General features: G+C 50.5%; 1 protein-coding gene across 1 annotated transcript in view; it reads right to left on the reverse strand.

Annotated features, from left to right (window-relative positions):
• The window catches only part of DISP3 (dispatched RND transporter family member 3), a 49143-nt gene that overhangs the window by 10700 nt on the left and 14653 nt on the right, over positions 1 to 23790 (reverse strand). Inside the window, exons 2-11 of the mRNA XM_027110731.1 lie at positions 17605 to 18703; positions 16425 to 16644; positions 9014 to 9150; positions 7971 to 8105; positions 7381 to 7541; positions 5772 to 5911; positions 3989 to 4137; positions 3599 to 3760; positions 2526 to 2687; positions 478 to 588 (exon numbers count right to left, since the gene is read on the reverse strand). Of these exons, the coding sequence (XP_026966532.1) occupies positions 478 to 588; positions 2526 to 2687; positions 3599 to 3760; positions 3989 to 4137; positions 5772 to 5911; positions 7381 to 7541; positions 7971 to 8105; positions 9014 to 9150; positions 16425 to 16644; positions 17605 to 18700 (2473 nt within the window). The 5' untranslated portion in view covers positions 18701 to 18703. The remainder of the gene's footprint in view (positions 1 to 477; positions 589 to 2525; positions 2688 to 3598; positions 3761 to 3988; positions 4138 to 5771; positions 5912 to 7380; positions 7542 to 7970; positions 8106 to 9013; positions 9151 to 16424; positions 16645 to 17604; positions 18704 to 23790) is intronic.

Raw genomic sequence — 23790 nt, forward strand, 5'->3', positions numbered from 1 at the left:
GGTGTGCTGCTGGTGAGGATGGTGGGCACAGAGGGGGGACGATGGCCGTGTGATGACAAGGACACGCAGAACTGCCTCATGTGGGGGGTTTATTCCCACATGCATCCTGGCATCCCACATCTGATGGAGACCCCAGCAGGGATAAGCCCGCCTCCAGTGTTCAGGACGCCGCTGCCCTCCCCCAGACACTCAGGATGGATCTGCCACACAAGGCAGTTCACAGTGCACCACACGCCAGGCTGGGGTGGCGGCAAGAAGGGACCGCCCTGTTCTGGCTGAACAGAGCTGGTGGGACGAAGGACAAGGGCCTCAGGTTCACCCCCGCACCGACCCTTCCACGGTGACCCAAGAACACAGGCTTTTGTTCCCGAAGGAGAATCAAACCATGGATTTAATGTGCTCTCCCCACAGGGCCCCTGCACCCTTGTGCCAGGACCTCCCACTGCCCCACCCAGCCAGTGCACACTCCCCACTGACCCTGTAGGGCGGCCTCAGGCCGGCCGGCCCAGGACACCCCTGAGCCCCGCTGCTTCTTCTCCAGGGACGTCCGGATGTTCTGCAGGCTGTGGGGCTTCTCCTGGAACAGACCTACCCACCCCACCCCCAACCCGCACCGTGTCAGACAGCAGGGCCTCCCTGGCTGGGCCCGGCCAAGGCTGGGAGAGAGACGACCTGAGGGACATGGGCCCCAGGGCCCTCAGCTTGGGAAGGGGGTGGTATCAGGGGTCTGAAAGAAACTAGATGGAACTGAAGAAAGGCCAAATGCTGAATTTACAAGAATCTTGAGGCAAAGGAAAGAACCTGCCAGCCCCATCCAGAGAAGGACACTCGCAGCCCACCCTGCTCATCCTCACCACGCCTCACTTCCCTCCTCTGTCAAGTGGGATGACACCCAGAGGGTACCTCCAGAGGGTGGGTGAGGGACAAAAGGGGATGCTGCGTCTCAGGCGCTTAGCAACGTGTCTGGCTTGCGATGAATGCTTGATAAACAGGAATAATTAGAAATGGCATGTTAGCAACTAGCAGAGACAGGGGGACCTCCTGTTTTGCCCCAAGCAAGCAGAGGTTCAGGGAGGTTACATGACCTTCAGGGGAAGTGAGAGGTACAGCCCCATCAGGATGGGTCTTGTCTGCCCCTAAAGCCGAAAATCTTTTTGCTACAGCCTGAAGGGCCCCTTTAAGAGGCAGTTCAGAGGCTAAGAGATACAAGGGGCTGGGGCTGGACTCTGGCTGGGGTCCTGGCCCTTCTCCAGATGTTTCCAGGAACTTCGGGACCATCCCAGGGTTTGTCCATCTGTGAAGTGGGAGCAGACAGGCCCTGAAGGACAGTGGGAGGCCTTGCAGCGGCAGTGACATTGGAGCGAAATTCGATGCCCAGGCAGGTGGGAGAGGAGCGGGGATGTGGCCAATTTAGGAGGGGCTCCTCGGGCACCTCTCTGAGCTGCAGCCAATTATCATGCATTCGGCTAATGCCATTTACCAAGGGGAAGGCCAGGTTAATCTGAACACCACCCTAATTACATGAAGGCAATTACAGCAGTCAGCGGGTCTTCCCCCGGGAGCTGGAAGCAGTCACCCAAGCGTCTTCTCATTTGGTTTCTAACCACCCGGCAAAGCTGTATGACCTTGGGTCGACTTCCCCCGCCCCAACTCCAACCTCAGGCTCCCCTCTGTAAGACGAGAGCCTGGATCAGACTAACTCTAAGGCAAGCAGACATCTTCATCTCACCTCTTAGCTCATCCCCGGCACGCGCTCCATCACCAAGTCCTGTGGGTTTCACCTCCTAAAAACCTCGCGTCTTCACTGTCACCATCGGCCACACCGGCTCCAGCCCCCACTGTCTCTTGTCTAGATGACTGCACGAGACTCCCACCTGGGCTCCCAGCCACGCTCCACGCTGGCCCTCCGACCACACAGCAGCTGGCCCTTCTCTGCTTAAAGCCCTCCACTAGCTTCCAGTGCCAATTACGATACAATCCAGACTCCTCACTGTACCACAGCAGGCCCTGGCCCAGCCCGCCTGGCTAGCCTTAGCTCCTGCAACTCCCTCCATCAGACTTGGCCCTGGTCCCTCCCATTCTGGTGCTCGCCTCTGCCTAGACCGCTTCTCTCCTCTCCTCTCCCAGCTTGGTCAACTCCTTCCCTCCCTCCCTGCCACCCAGGCAGGCTCAGTCTTGCCTTAGACATTCCCTCCTCCAGGAAGAAGCCTTCATGCTGAGCTCCCCAGTCACCCTCCTTTTAGTCCACCACAGCTCAGATCTACTATTATATGGCCTGCCCCAGCAGTGGAATGAACTCCCTGAGCTCGAGAAGTCTGTCCTGCCCACTGCGGCCTCCCCAGCACCAGCTCAGCTGGCACCCAGTAAGTATTCGTTTAATGAAACGTGAAAACACTTAGAGGTGGGGTGATTTGCCTGAGGTCATACTGTGATGGGGAGCCTGGATCTCACATCTCTCGTCTTGGAGACGTGGACTCCAAAAGGGGCAGGGGCCCACAGGGGACACCCTGGCAGGAAACCCTCACCTGAACAGGTGATGCAGGAGATGCCCTCGGCGCTCAAGTTGTACTTGAGGTCTAGCAGCACCTGGATGTTGGTATCCGGCCGGAAGAGCAGCGGGGCCCGGCTGGCGGGGCGGAGCCGGCTGGCGAACACCAGGGACAGGATGAGGATGGAGACAAAGAGCCCTGCGAGGAAAGGATGCTGCGCTAGGCAAGGCTGGGGCCAGGGGTGGGGTGGGGTGGAGGCATTCGCAGCTGGGGCTTCCAGAGCCCTGGGAAAGAGCCGCTCCCTCTATGGGGACGGGATGGGGAAGGGGGGGGCAGGTATCCCAAGGGAGCAGGCAAAGGCCCAGCGTGCCAGCCTGTGGGTGAGGCTGCTAGGGGTCCGTCCCTTGGAGGTAGGGGCCGGTTGTTACATGTGTCATTGGTGGTCAGACTGTAAGCTATAAGCTCACATCCCTGGACAAGAACCAGCCACCACCTTAGAGCCCTTAACAGTCTGTAAACAGCCAGCATACCCACTCGATCTTACACAGACCTGAATACAGGCAGTGATGATAATAATGATAATAATAGCAATAGCAGCACTTAACTTTCGTTGAGCACTTACTACATGCCTTGCGCTGGGCTCAGTTCTTTACGTACGCTGTGGCTTTCCTCACAGCTGCCTTAGTAGATAGATACTATTCTTATCCTCACTCATAGGACAGGGAACGGAGGCTCAGACTAACTGGCACAGTCAAGGTGACACTGCTAGTACACAGCAGAATTAGGATTCCAACTTAGCCAAGCTGGTCTAAATCCAGAGCCCAAGCACTGGGCGCTCTGCTCTGCTGCCCAGCCTCACGACTGGCACATAGTAGCTGCTCAATAAGCAACAGCTGTCGTGGAAGCAGCTTTATTCTACACAGGAAGCGGGGTAAAGCTCCGAGAGTGAGGGACACCAGCCCAGGTTTCTGACCTCTAGCTCATTTGGGGAACAGGGGTGGGCTCCCAATGCCTGCACGTTCTTTGCATGGGGTGGGGTCTGTCCCCCACGCCTTAGGCACTGGGAGAAGCTGCAAGATGGGGGAAAGGAGAGTGGAGAGCCCACTTACCCACAATCACCCAACGGCTCTTGACGGCCGACCACAGGACCCAGTGGTGCAGCAGCTCCTGCAGCTGGGCGATGAGCTGCCCCCGGCTGCCCCCATCGGGGGCTGGCTGCAGGCCCTTGGGGGGCACAGACACCAGGGACGCGTCTCCCAGCTCCAGCGACACTGCCAGGGCAGAGCAGCGGCCTCTCAGAGGGCTGGCCCAGAAGCGGGTCAGAGCCCACCCTGGTCCCTGCCCTCTCCAGGGAAGCCCAAACGCTTGATGGGGATCTCGTCCTGCCCTCCCCTCAGGACCAGCCTGTCCTCATACCAGCTCGCCAAGGGCTACTTCCCCTGGCCGAGGCAGCCCCTGGGTCCCGGCAGGCTCAGCGGGAGGCCCGCACCAGCTCTCACCTGGCTCCTCCTCCACATTGAGCAAGGGGATGTCATCATCCAGGTAGGGCATGGGGCCCTGAGCAGGGCTGCCCCCAGCCCGCTCAGCAGCAGCAAACACGTCCCCGGGGAAATGCAGGGAGCTCCTGCAGCCACACTTCTGGTGGCAGCTGTGGAGACAGTGGGAGGAGGGGGTGAGTCCTGGGTGTCCAGGGAAGGGGGCGAAGGTCCCGGCTACATGTGAACCCAGGTATCACACCGCTGCCGACAGCTCACATAGGACACTCATCACAGGTTTCCAGGAGCCTGCACCTGAGTCCTCTCTAGCCCTGGGGCCCTTGGGTGCCACTCTTCCTCTGGGGACACAAATGGTGACAGCAGCCATTACCCAGGGAGAGGGGACGATGACTCGCAGCCCAAGCATCAAGGTGACCAAAGCAGGGGGATCATGTCTCCCACATCGTGTGCCCAGGGCCCTGACACCAGGAGGACGGGGAAGCGGGGCTGGGCTGAGGACGTAGCTGAGGCCTCCGCTGGAGTGAATGTGAGGGAGACAAGGCTCACCCTAGGGACTGGGGACAAGAACAGTGCACGCGGTGAATGTGCCAGGAATACTACGTGCCAGGCGGTGAGTAAGATTCTCTCATGAATCCTCACGGGGTGACATGTACCCATTTTATAGAACAGGAAGCTGAGATGCAGAAAGGTTAGGTAACACGTCCAAGGGTCCGCAGCCGCCAGGCAAAGAGGCTGAGGCTGGAGCCCAGGACTGGAAGACTGCTGCGTCCACTGCCCCCAGACTGGGGGGCGGGACAGGGCGGGCTTAGTTGGGGTCTCTGTAGAGATTAGAAACAAGGAGCCCTTTACCCGAGACACTTTGCTTCTATGTCACAAAACTGTCATAGAAATAGTCAAATCTGAACGTCTATCGTGCAGACCACTGTGCCTCGGCCAGAGTGCCCTTGTCCAGTGCCCAACCCGTACCACCATACGTGGTGGCCCTGAAGCAGGGGGTGTGTGGGGGAGAGCTGAGTGTGTCCCAGGCCCGAGTCTGAGCTCCTCGCTGCCCCTCCTTGGCTCACCATGGTCAGGTGGATGCTGTCGTGGACCCCTGACAGTCCTGCCCATGCATGCCCTGCCCCAAGCCCAGACCCTCCATCCTTCCTCAGGACTCCCAACCCAGGCAGCCACCCAGGCTGGATTCCATTTGGTCACTGTCCCCGCCCCCCACCCCCCGCCACTGACCACCTGGCCCACGAGACCCCCAACCCCTAGACCTTCAGCAGCGGCTCCGGGCTGATCCATTCAACTCTGCACACCACTCACTGCACCTAAATATTGTTCCTCTCCCAAGATGAGAACCTTGAGGACATTTAACGTGGCGGCTAAGAGCATGGGATCCGGAGTCAGGTTATGTGGTCTAAATCTCAGCTCCACTGCCTATTAAATGGGTAACCTTGAGAAAGTTGCCCAACTGCTCCAAGCCTCTGTTTGCTTGTCTATAAAATGGGTGAACTAAGAGGACCCAGCTGCCAGGGTCCTTGGGGAGGGTGGCAGTAAGGTCTCGTACGAAAGCTCATTGCCCACTTCCTGGCACATAGTAGGTGGTCAGGTGTAACTACTGGACAGGATTCTCTTCTTCCTCTGCTCCCCCAGTAGTGCCCAGCATAGGACTGGGCATACGGAAGGTGCTCAATGGTGAATCACGAGGCTCTTGGGAGATAGGAGGGTGTGCTGAATGGCCCCCCAAGGGCCTGCTACGGATATTCTGTGAGAGGAGGACGCGCCCCCCTGCCTGGCTCACCTGGTCTGGCAGGCAGTCTCCAGCGGCGCCATATAAAGGCTCCAGATGCCCAGGGCAGCAGGCATGGTGAAGAGCACAGCCAGCCAGCAGCAGGACACGATGAGAGACATGAACAGGCCAAAGTCGTGGACGGCCGGGATCTGGCAATGGGGAAGTAGAGGGGGGATGTGGGACCACCAGGCCTGGAGCCCAGGGAGCCTGGGGGCTCTGCAGCGAGGCACTCAGGACCCCCGACCACCCTCAGACTGAGGCAGGATGAGGAGGCCGGGGCTGCTGGAACAGAGGCACTGGCCTAGGAGGCGGTCAGAGGGCCGGGCTGGTGCCAGGGGCAGGGCAGGGGAGGAAGAGTCCCACCTCTGGTCCACACTGCAGCCCTCTGCCCGGAACAGTGCTCAGCACAGAGCAAGCGCTCCATAACTGTTATTACATGAAGGACAGAGGAAGACGTGCCCTGTTGGAGCAGCCCACGGGTCAGCGAGGGGGAAGGGAGGGAAAGCTGCTGTGATGGGAATAGGGAGGCTGGGTGTGCTCCCTGCACAGGGTCACAGGGACCTGCAGAGGGTGTGGCAGTCAGAAGGAAACTGTAGCCCACAAGCAGACAGGCCTTCACTGTTTGTGAAACACTTTCACAGTCATCTCATGTCAGTCCCTGATGATCCACACATGAGGAAAGCGAGGCTCAGAGAGGTTAAACAACCTGCTGAAGGCCACACAGCCAGAAAATGGCAGAAGTGGGATGTGAACCCAGCTCTGCCTGTTTTCTGGATGTGGTCCTCTAGGAAGGCCTGGAGAACCCCAAAGCACCTAGTGGTTTCTAGACAGGATCCTCAGCCCAGGTCACAAAACCTCTCAGATTCAGGCAGGCTCACTGTCCTCTAGGCTCTGTTGGCACCAAGGACCTGGCCTAAGATCCTTTTCCTGAGCCCAGCTCAGACGTGGAGGAGCGTGGGGTCAGCGAGAGAAAAGTGTGTGAGGCATGACCATGTGGCGTGAAGCCAGTGGGTGGAGAGGGCCCTGGACCCCGCTCAGCAGACATGGGCAGGCTCACCACTTACCAGCCGGGGGCCTCTGGAAACCGCCAGACGCCCTTCAGGACGGAGGTCGGATTATCATTAACGAGCATCAGTAAGAAACACTATTTGTATTATTATAATTCTCCCATTGGTTAAGTTCTGGTAATGACGACTAGTAGCAAAAATGGACTCTAAGCGGGGGAGGGGTAAATTGGGAGACTGGGATTGACATACACACACTACTATATATAAGATAGATAACTAATAAGGACCTACTGTAGAGCACAGGGAACTCTACTGAATACTCCGTAATGGCCTATATGGGAAAAGAATCTGAAAAAGAGTGGATATATGTAAATGTATAACTGATTCACTTTGCTGTACACCAGCAACTAACACAACACTGTAAATCAACTCTACTCCGTTAAAATTTTTTTTTAAATGAGAAAAGAATGGACTCTAGGGACGTGGCAGGAGCCTTGAGGCAGAGGCTGCGTGGCCCCAAGAGAAGGGGCGGGTAGGAAGAGCAGAGACCAGGGGCCAGGCGTGCACGGGAGGGACGGGGAGGTCCGGGCGTGGGCAGGGCGGGCTCCCACCTGGGAGAAGACGTTAGCTGCATAGGCGGCGGCCGTGGTCAGGGAGGTGAAGAAGGTGGCCTTGCCCGCCGTCTGAATGGTATGGGTCATCCGCAGCTGCGGGTCTTCCAGGTGGGTGGCCTGGCGGTAGGTGTTGATGAATACAAAGACGTCGTCCACGCCTGTGGGAGGGAGCCCCGGGCCAGCAGGGCTCAGGGTCACTCTGCTGTGTCCACGGTCAGACCCAGCCTGGGCCAGGAACCCAAGCCCCACCCTCCATGCTCCTTGCTCCTCACCCCCGTCCCCACCAGCACCAGGCCCTTTCCTCCAAACCTCAGCCCCCTTCCCACCTTTCCCACCATTCTTAACCTCCACCCAGAAGAGCTACCCATTCCTTCCAGCCCGTGGGGGCTCCACCTATCATATGCCAAGGATCCCCCACCACTCATATTCTACCCACCCACCACCCCAATTCCAAGGCTCCGAGGTCTGGAAGGGGACTTTCTGGAGCCCCCATGGAAGCCAGGCTTTGCCTCCTGGAAGAAGGCCCTTTTGGGGACAGAGTTCCCAAGTTCTCAAGGCCCATTACCATGGCAACAGAGGCAACTCACCAATGCCCACTATCACGAAGGCGGCCACCCCGTTGAGGATGCCCAGGTACTGGATACCAAAGACCACATGGTACAGGAAGAGTGCCACCAGGCAGCTGAGGCCGATGCTGGCAATTCCGAAGAAGGACAGGAACACTGGGCAGGGCAAGAGCCACAGGGGACGGATGGAGTGGGTGGACCCAGAGGAACGCACCTCTTCAGTGTCCCTGGCCCCTGCTGGGTCCTGCCTCCCACCCCCCCAACCCCAGGGAGTACCTCTACCACCCCATCTGAGCCCAGCACAGTTTTCTGCACCCAGAGAAGGGGCTGGGCAGGAGGCCTGAGGGGCAAATGAAGCCATTTTTGAGTAGGTTCATCTTCGCAGAACTTGTCCCAAGTGCTAGTGGGGAGTTGTTACATATTTACATCTGTCACCCCAGTAGACTAGAGGTTCCATGGGGTAGGAAGTGTGTCTGTGATGTTCACCATGTGTCTGGATCTCTGGCACCTTAGAGCGTCTGGCACATAGTTGGTGCCCAATCAATATCTGTTACATGGATGAATGAATGTCTTTTCCATTTTTGAAGGTATGACCAATCTCTCATTCACTTGAGCAACCGGGAGTACCTACTGTATATGCAGAAAGAAGCAGCTAGGGTATATGGGGAGATGGTGGTGGAAAAGTAAACTGGGGGACTAAGGGCAGCTGACTGGGACTATAGAACAGGCTACAGAATAATTCATAAGGTGTCCGATACTCCAGACTCCCCAAAACTTATCAGCAAGTTTATCGGCAAGAAAAAGATGGTCAAAGGGAAACACGTTCAACTGTGGGAGGTCATGGGGATGGGGGCCCTTGGGCATGGCCCAACCTGCCTCTGAACCTCAGTCTACCTGCCTGGGGTTAGAAGGTGATGTCTGAGCACCCCTCCCCCCACCAGTTCTGACATAGTGGATTCAAGACCATTTCTGGCATTCCTGAGCAGGAAGGCTTTGTCCAGAGAGAAGCACACTGGAAGAAGAGAAGGGGCTGGCTCCACGCGGGGCTTTTGAAGAAACCCTACCTGAGCAGGAGGTGAGAATGTAGACGAGGGCGGCAATGCAGCTGCTGCTGATGAAGGCCAGGAGCATGTCATTGTTGAAGGTTCTGCGAACCTCGTAATCAAAGAGGTCCGTCCCCCCATACAGAACCTGCACTTTGCTGAAGGAGGGAGGACACAGAGAGAGGAAAGACGGAGTGGATCAGAGCTAGAGGAGGTCTGGGAGCCATCCACCTCACCAGTGTCTCTTTACCTTGGCTGTACATTAAGATCACCTGGGGGACTTCCAAAACTCCTGATGTCCAGGCCATACTCTAGACAAATGAAATCAGAATGTCTGGGGTGGGACTGAATTATCAGTGAGGTTGAGGCCACTGCTCTACACAAATAATAATCAATTATAGCCAAATTCTATGTCACCTTCCAATTCTCAATTATCCACAGCAAAATTCTAAACTCAAACCAGCTTCCAGATACTGTTTTACACCGCTAGTGTGCATTTAACGGCAGTTGTTCTTAATAAGAAAAACTTCACCAAGCCGGTCAAGTTGGGTTTTAAAATACAAACAGGAGTGAGATCTGCTTCTGGCCAAGATGGAGTAACAAGGTGAAATCTAGATTTACCTTCCCAGTGAAACTAGTGAAAACCATAAGAAAATACATGAGACATGAGATAACAAAGAATGGTGATCGCTGAGAGGTGAGAAGCAAAATGGACCCTATGCTTACCCTGACTTACTGGCTTGAGAGAGTTTCCAGGCTTCACTGCAGCCTAATATACGGGTTAGTGACTTCTCAAAAGAGGCTGAAAGTTTTCCAAACTTGATGAAAAGTATAAACCCATTGATTCAAAAGGCTCAAGCAATGGACCCCAAGCCCCCCAAAACCATGAATAAAACAACAACAATGCACATCATAATCAAATTGCTCAAAATCAGTGACCAAGATAAAATCTTAAAAGCAGCCTGAGGAAAAAGATGCATTACACACAGAGGAACAAAAATAAGGATAACAGCAGATTTCTCTTCAGAAACAATGCAAGTGAGAAGACGATGGAGCAAGGTCCTTTACCAACTGGGGAAAAAGTCAACCCAGAATTCTATAACCAGAGTTCTATATCTTGAAAAATATATTTCAAAAACAAAGGCAAAATAAAGACTTTTTCAGTATACAAAAGCTGAAAGGGGGCTTCCCCGGTGGCACAGTGGTTAAGAATCTGCCTGTCGATGCAGGGGACATAGGTTCGGGCCCTGGTCCTGGAAGATTCCACATGCTGTGGAGCAACTAAGCCCGTGCGCCACAACTACTGAGCCTGCACTCTAGAGCCCAGGAACCACAACTACTGAGCCTGCATGCCACAACTACTGAAGCCTGCACACCTAGAGCCTGTGCTCTGCAACAAGAGAAGCCACCGCAATGAGAAGCCTGCGCACCGCAACAAAGAATAGCCCTCACTTGCCACAACTAGACAAAGCCTGCACACAGCAATTAAGACCCAACGCAGCCAAAAATAAATAAATTTTTTAAAAAGCTGAAAGAATTCATCTCCAGTACACCTGCACTACAGGAGATGTTAAAGGAAGTCCTTCAGGCATAAGGAAAATGATTACAGATGGAAATATACATCTATACAAAGGAATAAAAAGGACTGGAAATGGTAACAACATGAATAAATGTACAAAATTTTCTTATTCTTATGTAAATCTTTTAAAAAGATAACTGACTGTTTAAACAGAAATAATAATAATGTGGCATGGGGTTTATAACATATATGAAAATAAAATATATGACAACAATAGCATAAAGGCCAGGAAGAAGGAAATGGTGGTATACTATTGTATACACTATACATGAAGTGGTTTAACATCATTTGAAGATACACTGATAATTTAAGGATGTATACTATAAACCTTAAAGCAACCACTAAACTAAATATCTAGAGCTAAAAAAACAACAAAGGAAATAAAATGTAATAATAAAAAATTCTCAGTCTAAAAGAAGGCAGAAGAGAGGAAAAAGGGAACTGAGAATATATGGGACAAAGAGAATAAAATAAAATAGTCTTAGGTCTAACCATATTAACAATGCATTAACTGTAAATGGTCTAAACACCCCAATTAAAAGGCAGAGACAGTCAGATTAGATTTTAAAAAATCAAGACCCAGCTGCCTACAAGAAACTCACTTTAAATATAGACACAAATGGTTAAAAACAAAAGTGCAGAAAAAAATATACCACGCTGACATGAATCAAAAGAAAGCTGGAGTGGTTACATTAATAACAAATGAAATCAATTTCAGAGCAAAGAATATTACTAGGGATAAAGAAAGTAATTTAAAAATGATAAAGGGCTCAGTTCATTAAAAGAATACAACAATACTACATGCTTTGGACCTAACAACAGAGCTTTAAAATGCATGAAGCAAAAACTGATAGAAATAAAAAAAGAAATAGACAAACCTGCAATTATAGTTGAACATTTCAAAACCCCTTTTCTCAATGATTGCTAGAACAATTAGACAGAAGATCAGTAAGGATACAGAAGACTTGAACAACATAATCAACCAACTTGACTTAATTGACATTTATAGAATACCCCACCGAACAACAGCAAAATATACATTCTTTTCAAGTGCACAGGGAACATTTAGCAAGACAGACCATACTCTGGACCATAAAACAAAACTCAATAAATTTAGAATAACCTAAGTCATACAAAGCATGTTCTCTGACCATGATAGAATTAAATTCAAAATAAGCAACAAAACACTATCTGGGAAATTCATAAATATTTGGAGACTAACACATTTTTAAATAATACAAGGGTCAAAGAAGAGATCAAAAGGGAAAATTGAAAGTATTCTGAATTGAATGAAAATGAAAGCATATGTCAAAAAGTGTGAGATGAGCTAAAACAATGCTCAAAGGTAATTCTATAGCAATAAACACCCATATTAGAAAAGGAGAAAGCTTTCAAATCAATGACCTCAGCTTCTACTGCAAGAAAGAAGAACAAGAGGAAATTATATATAAAGTAGGTGTAAGAAAGGAAATAATGAAGATCAGAGCATAAATATATAAATAAACAAACAGAAAGATACTAAAGAAAAATCAATGAAACCAAAAGCTAGTTCTTTGAGAAGATCAATGAGATTGATAAACTTCTAGCCAGACTGATCACGAAAAAAGGAGATAAAACACACATGAAAGAAGGGACATCACTACAGTTTTTATAAATATTCAAAGATAATAAGGGAATATTATGAATCACTTTGACATTTTAATGAAATATACTACCAAAGCTTGTGCAAGAATATAGAAATAACTTTAATAGCCCTATATGTACACTTAAGAATTGAATTTGTAGTTAAAACCTTCCCATAAAGGAAACTCCAGATCCAGACAGTTTCATTGGTGAATTCTATCAAACGTTTAAGGAAGAATAATACCAGTTCTATACAAACTCTCCAGACAGCTGAAGAGAGGAGAATACTTTCCACCTCATTCTATAAAACATTTTGATACCAAAATCAAACAGAGATATTACAAGAAAACTACAGCCTAGTATCCGTCATGAACATATACCAATGAACAAAGAATACAAATAGAATCTAACACTATATAAAAAGGATGATAGATCATGACCAAGGGGGATTTACCCTAAGAATGCAAGGATGGCTTAAAATTAAAAACTCAATCAACGTAATTCACCATATTAAACTAAAAGAGAAATACTGTATGAACTCTCTCTAGATGCAGAAAAAACATTTGAGAAAACTGAATATTCCTTACTGATTAAAAAAAAAAAGACACCAGCAAATTAGGAATAGAAGGGAACTTCCTTAACCTGACAAAGGACATGTACAAAAAACCTACATAATCCGGTCAGGGATAATACAGGGTTCTCCATTCTCATCACTTATTCAACATTGTACTGGATGTTCTAGCCAGTGCATTCAGGCAAGAGAAAGAAATAAAAGGCATCCAAATTGGAAAGCAGGAAGTAAAACTGTCTTTATTAGCAAAAGACATAATTAACTATGTAGAACATCAAGTGTAATCTACCAAAAATCTTCTAGAACTTATAAGGGAGCTTAGCAAGGTTGCAGGACCCAAAGTCAATTATATTTCTATATGCTAGCAACTAACAATTGTCAAATGAAATTTTTTAAAAAATACCATTTACAATAGCATAAGAATATGAAATAGGGATAAATCTGACAAAAGACATCATATACACCACATTCATGAGTCATAAGACTAATATTGTTAAGATGTCAGTTCCCCTCAAACTGACCTGTGTATTTGACACAATCATAATCAAGATCCCAGCAGACTTTTATTTGGAGAAATGGACAAGCTGATTCTAAAATTCATAGGGAAATGCAAAGGACCTAGAATAACTAAAACAACTTTGAAAAAGAACAACAAAGCTGGAAGACTAACACTTGGACAAGACATGGTATAAAGCCACCATAATCAAGACAGTGTAATACTGGTGTGCAAATAAAAAACAGATCAATGGAACAGAGCAGAGCATCCGGACAAAAGATTTTTGTCCAAGATGCAAAGGCAATTCAGTGAAGAAAGAATGATCTTTTCAACAAATGATGCTAGAACAACTGGATAGTCATATAAAAATAATAAATAAATATCGGCATGTTACAATATATACAAAGTGTTTATAGTGTATGCCTTGCATATATACAAAGATTAATTAAAAATGGAATATCACAGATCTAAATGTAAAACCAGTTTTAAAGTGATCAAAAGATCTAAATAGTCACCAATGAAGATAAATGGATGTCAAATAAGCATGTGAACATCACTGGTAATTAGGGAAATTCAAATTCAAGCTGCAATGAGATATCACCACACACCTAGTAGAATGGCTAAAATTTTTTACACTGACCATACCAAGTGTTAGAGAGGTTGTGGAGGAACTGGAGTTCTTATACACTGGGTGGGAATGCAAAATGGTACAACCAATCTGGAAAACAACTTGACAGTTTCTTAAAAAGTTAAACACACACCTACCATATGATCTAGTCATCTCACTCCTAGGTATTTATCTAAGACATATGAAAGCACTTGTTCACACAAAGGCTTGTTCATAGCAGCTCTATCTGCAATAGCCAAACCTGGAAACAACCCAAATACCCATAAACAGCTGAGCGGATGAACAAAAGGTGGCATCTCCACACAATGGATACTACTCAGCATTTACAAAGAATAAACCATCTACACATGCAACAACATGGATACAATTCAAAATAACTAGGCTGAGTGAAAGAGAGCAATCAAAAGTGTGCATACTATATGATACCATGTATATAAAACTCTAGAAAATGAAAATGAATATACAGTGATAAAAAACAGAAAGTGGTCCTGGGGTGGCAGTGGCAAGGCAAGGTGAGGCAGGATGGAGTGATTATCAAGGGGACGTGAATAAACTTCTGGGGGTGACGGGTCTCTTCATTATCTTGATTGTGGTGAAGGTTTCATGGTGTATACATGGGTCAAAACTAATCAAATTGTAAACTTTAAGTATACGCAACTGGTTGTATATCAATTATACCTCAATAAAGCTGTTTAAAAAAACCAAACAGGACATTTAAAAACCAACTAGAAAAGATCTTTGGATTATCTACTTTGTTGAACTAAATGGATTAATTGATCTTTCATTAGAGTAGAAAACTGAAAGTTCAATCAATTGTTTATTCATTCATTCATTTGTATAGCTTTTATAGAATGCCTTCTAGGTTCCAGGTCCTGTCTTAGTTACTGGCTATAAAAAGACATGGGCCCAAACTTTTACTCTCAAGTATAAAGGAATAGCTCATGCAAGAACAATATTCTTGCCTAGAACTACTAAAAAGTCAGATAAAATTGAGAAATCATCTGTTTAATGACATTAGAGACTTCCTGAAGCAATGAGAACTAGAGGGCTAAGACTCCAGAAAGCAAAGAACCTACAAAAGGTAAGCTTCCCTTCTACAGCTGCATTTACCCTAGAGGTATTTGCTGATTCTGAACACAGGCATGAGGGTAAAAATCTAGGCGGGGAGTCAGAAAAACTAGCAGAGCTTTGGGCAGAGACTTGCAGACCAGCATAGCATAAAGCCAGTTTCTTCCTCAGCACTTCTGCCAAATAATGGGGCTGTGTGGAGTATGAGGCTACAAAGCTAAGCAGAAAGGCTCTGAAAAACCAGAGCAGAGATATTTTTAGCAGTTTCAAGAGACAAAGATTAGGGTCTGAAACCTGTCAGGGGAAGGGGCTCTGCAGAATACTCCAGGCTCTCAGTTGAACATCTTAGAGAACCAAGGGCAAACTAGAGGTAGGCTGAGAATTTTCAGTATTGTAAACCTGCCTCGACTTTGTGTAACTGCTGACTATTTAACGTGATCAGTCACAACTCCATCTGCCTAGTGGAGGGAAGGATAAACTTTCTCTGGAAGAAATAACATCATCTGGACCTCTATGTTTTTATAGATAATGTTCATCACTCAGTAAAAATTACCAGGCATACTCACAGGCAGGACTACATGACCAAAAACCAAGTGAAAGAACAGACCAAAGAAACAAATCCACAAGTTATCCATAATAACCTAATAACTTAATATGCTTAAGATGCTTATGGTGTGTATAAGGGGCTCAGAACAGTGTGTGGCACAGGGTAAGCACTCAATAAATGTTAGCTCTGATTATTACAGTAGTTGCTCAATAAAGGAACGAGGGTATTTCAGTCAGATTCATTCCTCCTGTGCCAGGGGATGACTTGTCAGGGCAGAGGACCAAGAGGCACTGGAGTTACTGCCCTGCAGGACTGACAGATGAGCTATCCAATGGTCTTTCCTGGTGGCAAGAGGCCCAGTTGTATTCTCAGACACACATCCCAAGGGCTGGAGGATGATCAAAGCACCCACTGCCCAAAAGCTCTTTCATATCTCTCAGTTCGTCTCCTCCTAATGACTGCAGAAAGGTAGCAGGAGTCATCATCCCCGTTTTACCAGTATCAGAGGCCCAGAGAAGCGAAGTGACTTGCCCACTATCTCCCTGGATAGTAGAAGCAGAGAGGACCTCCTTATGCCCTGGTCAATACTCTTTCCACAAAGCCTTCTAGCACCACCTCAGGAGAAAATCAATACCAAAGACCTCGAGGGCAGAAGTTCCTCCAAAGCTGTCGTGTTCACTAAACCATCAGCACTGATCAGGAAAAGCGTCCTTTCACCTGTCAGAGTGATGATGAGGATGTATCTGGCTCTGCCCCTGATCTGAAAAGAAAGATCTCCTAGGGAAAAGGTTGCAGGTAAGGGGATCTGGGGTTTATGAGAAAAGAACCACCTGGAAACCAATTCCCTATGCTAATACAGCCCTTTCCTGGTACAAACAAGGACAGGCCAGGCACACACCGGGTGCAGCTGGACTGCCTACCTAGTGGACTGCTTGGCCAGCATGGCCACATAGGTGACCACAAAGCTCTGAAACTTAGCCCGCTGCTCCTCCCAGCGATCGTCCACCGAGTAGTAGTTGGGCAGGGGTGCTCCAAAGAGGATCTCGCTGCGCAGGAGGGAGCTCTTGAGGTTTTCTGCAGAGAGGCCTTCGTCCACATACCAGTAGAACTCCGGGTGAGTCATGGCCAGCTCTAGGGAGCCTGCAGGGGCAGAGGTCAAGGGGTCCAAGGAGCTCAGTGGGTCAGCTCCCAACAACCCTCCATCAGGGTCATCCTGCCTTCCTCAACACCTCACACCCTTTCTGAGGAAATGGAAAACTGTCCCAGCTTGGGCTACCTCCAACTGTCTCTAACAGAACGGATGGTTTAGAGAAATCACAGCTGTCCAAGGGGAGCAGCCCCCCAGATATGCTCAGGCGGCTCCCACTAAGTTTACACCTTCATTTCAGCTTGAACCTCACCTGATTCAAAGGTTCAGTCTCTGCAGTCCTGTAACTCCTTCCCATCCCAGTCCCACCTCCACCTGCTTAGAACCCCGCCCATGTGCCCCTTAAAAGGCAAACCCAAGCCCCGCCTCCACAGCCAACCTCTGGCCCCTCCCCATCCTTTCTCAAGTCCCATCCCTAACATACTTCAAACTAATGCACCTTGATCTTCCTGCAACCCCAGCCTCTCTCCAGGTGCCCAGTTCTCTGTAACCACACCCCACCTTCCCTCTAACCAACCTCACGCCCAAGCCCCACCCCAAGCCTAACTCTGGCCACAGCATAACTCCCAGTCTCCCTCAATCCAGGTGTGCACACAAACCTTCCTTAACTCCCTCAGATCCCATCTTACACCCAACCCCAGCTCCCTGCCCTTCCTCAATGATGGCCCCCAGGCCTGCCCAGCACTCAGCTCCAGCCTGACTCCACCTCACAGCCAACTCCGACCCCACCTCACAGCCAACTCCGACCCCATCCTCCGACCAGTCTGTAAAGTACTGAGTCAAGAATCAAGCCTTCCCTTAACCTCCAAGCCCCGCTCCCAGCCTCAGTAACCACCCCCTTCCCTTACAAGCCCCACCTACCCTCAGCCTCCACCCCTTACAAGCCCCGCCTCCAGCCTCCTTCAGACCTGGTCCCTACAGGCCCCACCCCACCCACACCCAGGGCTGCTCACCCCGGATGTCGGCCAGGTCCTGGCCCATGCCATCATAGTAAATCTTGCCACCCCTCTCAGTGGGAAAGAAGTAGGTCATGAGCGAGCTGGGCGGGGAGCAGTAAGAGTAGGAGCCGAGCGGCAGGTCTTTCAGCACTTCATGGGGCTTCCAGCAGAACTCCCGGAAGCCTGGGTGGTCCATGATCTTGCGCTCAATCTCGTGGATTGTGACCAGCCTCTCACTCGTGAAAATGTTGCGCTCTGCGTCGCCACGCGCCAGGAAAATGAGCTCGATGCGCCAGTGCGCGTGCGTCTGGGTGTTGGCGCTCACATAGGAGCGTGAGTAGTCCCAACGCGAGGCGCCGCGGCGGGCACGGCTCTGATTGGCCGCAGCCGCCGTGGGGGGAGGGGCGCTGGGTCGGCGCCGCCCATTCTTGTCCAGTCCCTGGTTCACCTGGGCTTCACTCTGGTTGGCTGCCAGGCTCCCCAGGGGTGGAGTCGCTCGCCGAAGACGCCCGCTCCGATTGGCTGCTGGCTTCTGAGCGGTGGAGGTGTCCCACAGTCCTGGGCCAAGCTGCAGCGTGGCAGGAACCTGGTACGGGGCCCGGGTGGCCGGCCGTGAGCGATTGCCTGGATGTAGCTGCTGCAACTGCTCTGTGATGAGGCGTTGGAGCGTCTCAGAAGTGAAGTCGGCCAGGTCGCGCCGGTTGCGCCCCCAGGACCCAAACTGGGATTTGAGCGCCAGCGCGAGGGCGTCGAAACGCTGGGAGGCCTCATGGTTGCGGATCTCAAAGGCATTGTACGAGATGTCAATGTCCAGCGGCGGGTAGTAGAGGAACATGAACGCTGAAAGAGCCATGGGGATGCTGCAGCCGAGGAAGAGCACCAGCCCCGCACAGCACGGATTGGTGAAGGCCCAGCCCAGTGTATTCCAAAAGCCTGACGCTGGGGGCCGGGAGGGCAAGGTCCAGTGCCGCCAGCAACACTGCCCCCCTGCCCCAGCTTGGGGCCCCAGCTTCTGGGCCCTCCTAAAGGCCTCACCCGTTGCTTCCTCCTCCTCTTCCTGCGCCTCCTCTAGCCACACATCCTGCAGCAAGGGGTCATCCTCCGGGTCCATAGCCTACAGGAGAGGGAGAGGGTCAGCAGGCTGCAGAGAAGGAGAGGATGGTGCCCTGTAGCTGCAGTCGCCCACCCTGAGCGTTAACACTGCCCACTCATAACCAAGACAAATACTACAATGGAATTGCATCAAGCAGGCACTTAACTGAATTCAACCACATGTGTACAAAACAGAAAGAAAAATCCTATTATTTGCCCATCACATCTCCCAACTAGATCAGGGCTTTCAAGGTCACAGAAAAAGGAGAATCACAGCCCAGTTGCAAACAGAAGAGAAATTCCTCCCCGTGTAAGGGATATTCGAGGGGAATTTTGACGATGTATGATTTGCCAATTTTTGCTGCATCCTCTGATTTTAGAACTCAAAGCCAATGTGAGGTGTGACTTTGCTGCAATCACTTTTATTTAACGAGCAACTGTAAAGGCATCCAAAAGTATCAGGGTAGAAGGGAAAGAGCATGCTCTTCGGAGTCAGACCCTAGTTTGCATCCTGAACCTCAGTCTCCATCTGTAAAACAGAGGTGGCCATTCCTGCCTCACATGGCTGTGGGGCGTGTCAGGGTGGAAGCACTTTCAGTCTGTGTAGTATATTATCACTTAAGCAGATTTCTTTGCTCCTCTCTGGGGACTGTAATGTGCTCAGCCAGTGCCCATGCGGCTCTTCCAGGGCTAGATGCCTGTCATAGTTCTGCTCAAGAACTCTCAATAGCTCCCCACCCCCTCTTTGGGACACTGCAGCTGTGGCCACTGTTTGTCGGGCTCAGACCACTTAATATGCAGCTCCAGGGACGTCAAACCTTTAGGCACAGACAGGGGCCGGGCATCTGTCTCCCCAAGACGTGGGCACAAGCAGCAGGAGGGCCTGGCAGGAGAGGGCAGCCTGAGGACTCCAGCAGGGTGGTCCAAAGGCAAGAGGCCTTCCGGCATCCCCGGGCATGGCCTGTCCCCTTGTCCTGCTTGCCCTCTGTTTGGACAGAGAGAGACTCATTATCCAGTTAGAGGCCAGGCAGTGAGAAGGGGAAGCTAATTATGCCAGCGCTGGCTAATTAATGCTGTCTTTCCTATTAACATTCTCTAGAATGCTCCATTTCAATTAGACTGTCTGTCCGGGAAGAGAGGGGGCTCCCCTCAGCCCAAAGAAAGTGAAGGAGAGAGCGCAAGGAGAAGGAGGAAAACAGAGACTGAGAGACAGGACTTGGGAGAGATGCGAGACAGAGAAAGATGAAAACTGGAGAGGGACAGGAGAGTGGAGTCAGGGGACAGAAGAGGAGGGGGGGGTGCCGAGGGTGGGTGGGAGAGGAAGACTTGAAAGGGAGAGAGGCCTGGAAGGGGTGGGAACCGCTTCTGTAATATTCGAGATTCCTACGGATGCAAACATTTAACTTCCCATTTCTGAGGCCCTAACACAAGCCTGCCGAGGGGACGCTACCTGCACTGAGGCCCAATTTGCTTCAGCAAAAACTTGTGCGAGTGAACCAGAGGCAGCTCAGACTCACCCCATCTCCAAAGGGCAAACCCAGGTCTGCATGTGGAGGTGGGGGATTGGGGGAACCTCCACCCCATTCCCAGCCGCTGAAGGAGGAAGCTGATGGTAATACGGTGGAAAGGGACAGGGGCCAATTTTGCATTTTTTTTCTGGGGACTAAGTTCATCCACTGGCCGCCAGCCTCAGCCTGCCTTGCCCAGGGCACAGTTTACAATGTGTTGATGTGTGAGTGGGTCTAAGACCAGGATTCCGAGTCATGTCAGCACTCCCTAGGTGATCCCTCTATCCCACTGCTACTCCGTCAGGAATGCTACTCCCTTCCCCAGATGTCCAAGTTTAAAACATCTTTCAAGGCCTTGCTCAAGTGTCACCTCTGCCAAGAAGCCTTCCCAGATCTGAACACCCCGCACCCCCCACCCCCAAGCTACTTGTCTAAGCTTCTCACCACACTTTGCGGGACAGGGAGGGAGAGGCAGTGTAGCAGATTGTTAAGAGCCATGGTTTTGGAGGCAGACAGACTTGGGTGCAAATCCCAGCTGTATGACTTAGGGCAGACAGTGTAGCATTTCTGAGCCTCAGTTTTTCCATCTGCAAAACGGGGCTAACAGTACTCACCATCGAGGTTGCTAGATGTTATACAGAGCAGGCTGACCACAGTGCCTGGTAGGTATAAGTGCTTAGGAAATGACAGCTACTATTCTTTAACACTGCTTCTCCCCAAAGGCTGTGAACTCCTAAAACACCCACAGGGCCCATTGTATTTGCCAAAGATGGCCACAATATCTCCCACCTCACATGTTCTTCTCATGTTGTGACTTTAAGACTTCTCCCATCAAGAAGTAATGTCTGCATTCCTTGCCTTGAATCTGGGTGGGCTGTGGCCACAGCAGAGTGATGCTCTGTGACTTCTGAGGCTAGCTAAAAGGGAGATGCCGCTTCCACCTGGCTGTCTCGGGACACTCATCCTTGAACCCCGCCACCATGCTGTGAGGAAGCCCAAATTAGCCCCTGCAGAGAGACCACATGTGGGAGCTCCTGCTGACAACCTGGCTGCCAGCCAGCATCAACCACCAGGCATATGAATGAAAATGCCTCCAGTGATTCTGGGCCCCCTGCCATCAAGTTTCCCCCAGCCTTCTAGTCTTCCCAGCTGAGGACCAGGCGTGGAGTCGAGCTAAGCCACCCTCTCCTGTGCCTGCCCTATCCTAACCCACAGAATCCACGAACATAATATATCAGCTGTCACACATCACTAAGTGTTGGGATAGTTTGCTCCATAGCAACAGTAACTGGACAGTTGCAGTGCAGCCCTGTCGCATATGTATGACTCTGTGCCCTGCAGGCTGTACTTGCTAGATTTAAGTGACCCATTCTGCCTCCCAGTGAGAGCCCCACAGCTCGGTGGACATGAGCTCCAAGGGAGCAGGGACTTGGCTGTCATGTTCCCTGCTGTGTTCCTGTGGCCTAAAATACTCTGGGGAGGGACGTTAGTGCCTAGCAGATATTTGTTAAATGAAGGAAGGAAAGGGAATCTCTGAAGAGGCTGGGTTTGATATTAGGTAGAACTTTCCCCTGGACAGAGGACAGTCAGACACCAAACAGTGTAAGCATAGGGCAGAGAGTATGGTTTCTGCCTGGGGTGGGAAGGATCTTGGAGAGGATGAGATGGAAGAGGAGGAAGTGGACCTCATGAGTTTTCTAGCACGCCCCTCCCCGCCTCCACCACCATGCCCGCCTTCTCAGTCTACCCCTGAAAAGGAAAGTTGCCAGGTGGGAAATGACACATGGCTCCAGACCCAGCTCAGCTTCCAGCTGTCTGTGTGGCCCTGGGCATGTCCCATCCCTTCCTGGTACCCTGTCTCTGCCATCTGGCAGTGGGATGGTGAAAGCCCAGGTCCCTCCAGCTTTGACACCTCCAGACTCTCTGAGAAGCCCTAGTCTGCAGGCCAAGGGGAGGGTGGGTGCAATCTGAGAAATTCCACCACACCAAGGGAGGCCCGGCTGGCAGCTGGGGTCTGACACCAATGCCTCAGCTGGCAACCCTGTCCTCAGCAGCCCCTCCCAGGATGGGCAGCAAATCGCAAATGTGTTTGCCTTTCTCAAATTATGGGAATTGATTAGCTTAGTGAAGAGCTCCAGCTGCACCATGCTGGAGCTCTTCACTAAGCTGATGGTGCCTTCAATATCTCTCATTGACTCAGACAAAGAGCCCAAAATAGGGCTGTGATCACGGGGGGCTGTCACCCGGCCCTCGTGATCTCCCCTTAGGGTGCCCCTGCTCAGTGACCGACAGGTTTGCTCTCTCCCTCCATCTCCATCTGTCTCTGAAACACACACACACACACTCAGAGACAGTCAAAACTCTGGGCCTCCCGGGGGCCCATGAACCAAGGTGGACACACATCCTTGGAACATGGTTTCCCTCCTCTTGAGAAAAGCAAATGAGACAGCAGCCTACAAGGGAAGAGCAGACCCTGAGGAGCCTCAGAAGAAAGAACCTGGCCCAATTTCAAGGGCCAGGCTTGGGGCGACCCAAGGCCACATTTGCAGCATTATCCCAATTTTATAACAGAAAAAAAAATCTACATATATATGCATTAAAAAACCCCATTAATAGGGCTTCCCTGGTGGCGCAGTGGTTGAGAGTCCGCCTGCCGACGCAGTGGACGTTGGTTCGTGCCCCAGTCCAGGAGGATCCCACATGCCACGAAGCGGCTGGGCCCGTGAGCCATGGCCGCTGGGCCTGCGCGTCCGGAGCCTGTGCTCCGCAATGGGAGAGGCCGCGGCAGCGAGAGGCCCGCGTACCGCAAAAAACAAACAAAAAACCCCATCGATAGTGGTTATCTCTCTGTCTGGGAGGATTATGGGTGATTTTTATTTTCTTCTTTACACTTGTCTATTTCCAATTTTTCTACAATGATCAAGTACAGCTGGACTTTTAGAATCAGAAACAAACGTTATTTAAAAATAGAACATGTGTATACGTGTGTAGAAGGGATTTTGTTAACAGCCTTCAACTCTTTGAGGAGTTACTATAACAGGCATGGGAGGGTGGAGGGTTCTGTCCTCCAAGGAGAGGCAACATGGAAGAGTTGCAGCAAGAGAGAACCTGGTTAGAAAGCAGAAGGACCTGGGGAGAGCGGGAGGTGGCAAATGCCCAATGAGTGAGTGAGTGTGGGATCTTCTATTCCCCTGAGATGGACAGAGGAGTCTTTAAAATGACCAGGAAGTAGATCCTGTCTTATCAGACTCAGAAGGGCCATCAGAGCACACCTGATCCCACTCCTTCATTTCACCGCTTAGAAACTAAGCCCAGCAAAGGGTCTTACCCAAGGTCATGTTTCAATGGCAGAGCCGGGACACGTGGCTCAAAGGAGTGCTCTATCTGCTCCGGCACCAGATTCTGGAGGCCGTTTTTGGCAGCCCTAGGGAATAACCAGGCCTGGGGAAGATGACATGGGGACCCAAAGAGCCAACATAGGGAAGCTATTTTTAAAGTCGAGGAAAGAGGCATTCTTCAAGTCACAAGCCAGATGGACTTCCCCATCCAGACAGAACAGGGCTTTGGCGGGAGGCGGTATTGTCTCAGACACCCTCAGCCC

Source organism: Aethalodelphis obliquidens, unplaced genomic scaffold (genome assembly GCF_003676395.1).
Source record: "Aethalodelphis obliquidens isolate GAN/ISIS:26980383/991018 unplaced genomic scaffold, ASM367639v1 scaffold9, whole genome shotgun sequence".
In the NCBI taxonomy this organism is placed as follows: domain Eukaryota; kingdom Metazoa; phylum Chordata; class Mammalia; order Artiodactyla; family Delphinidae; genus Aethalodelphis; species Aethalodelphis obliquidens.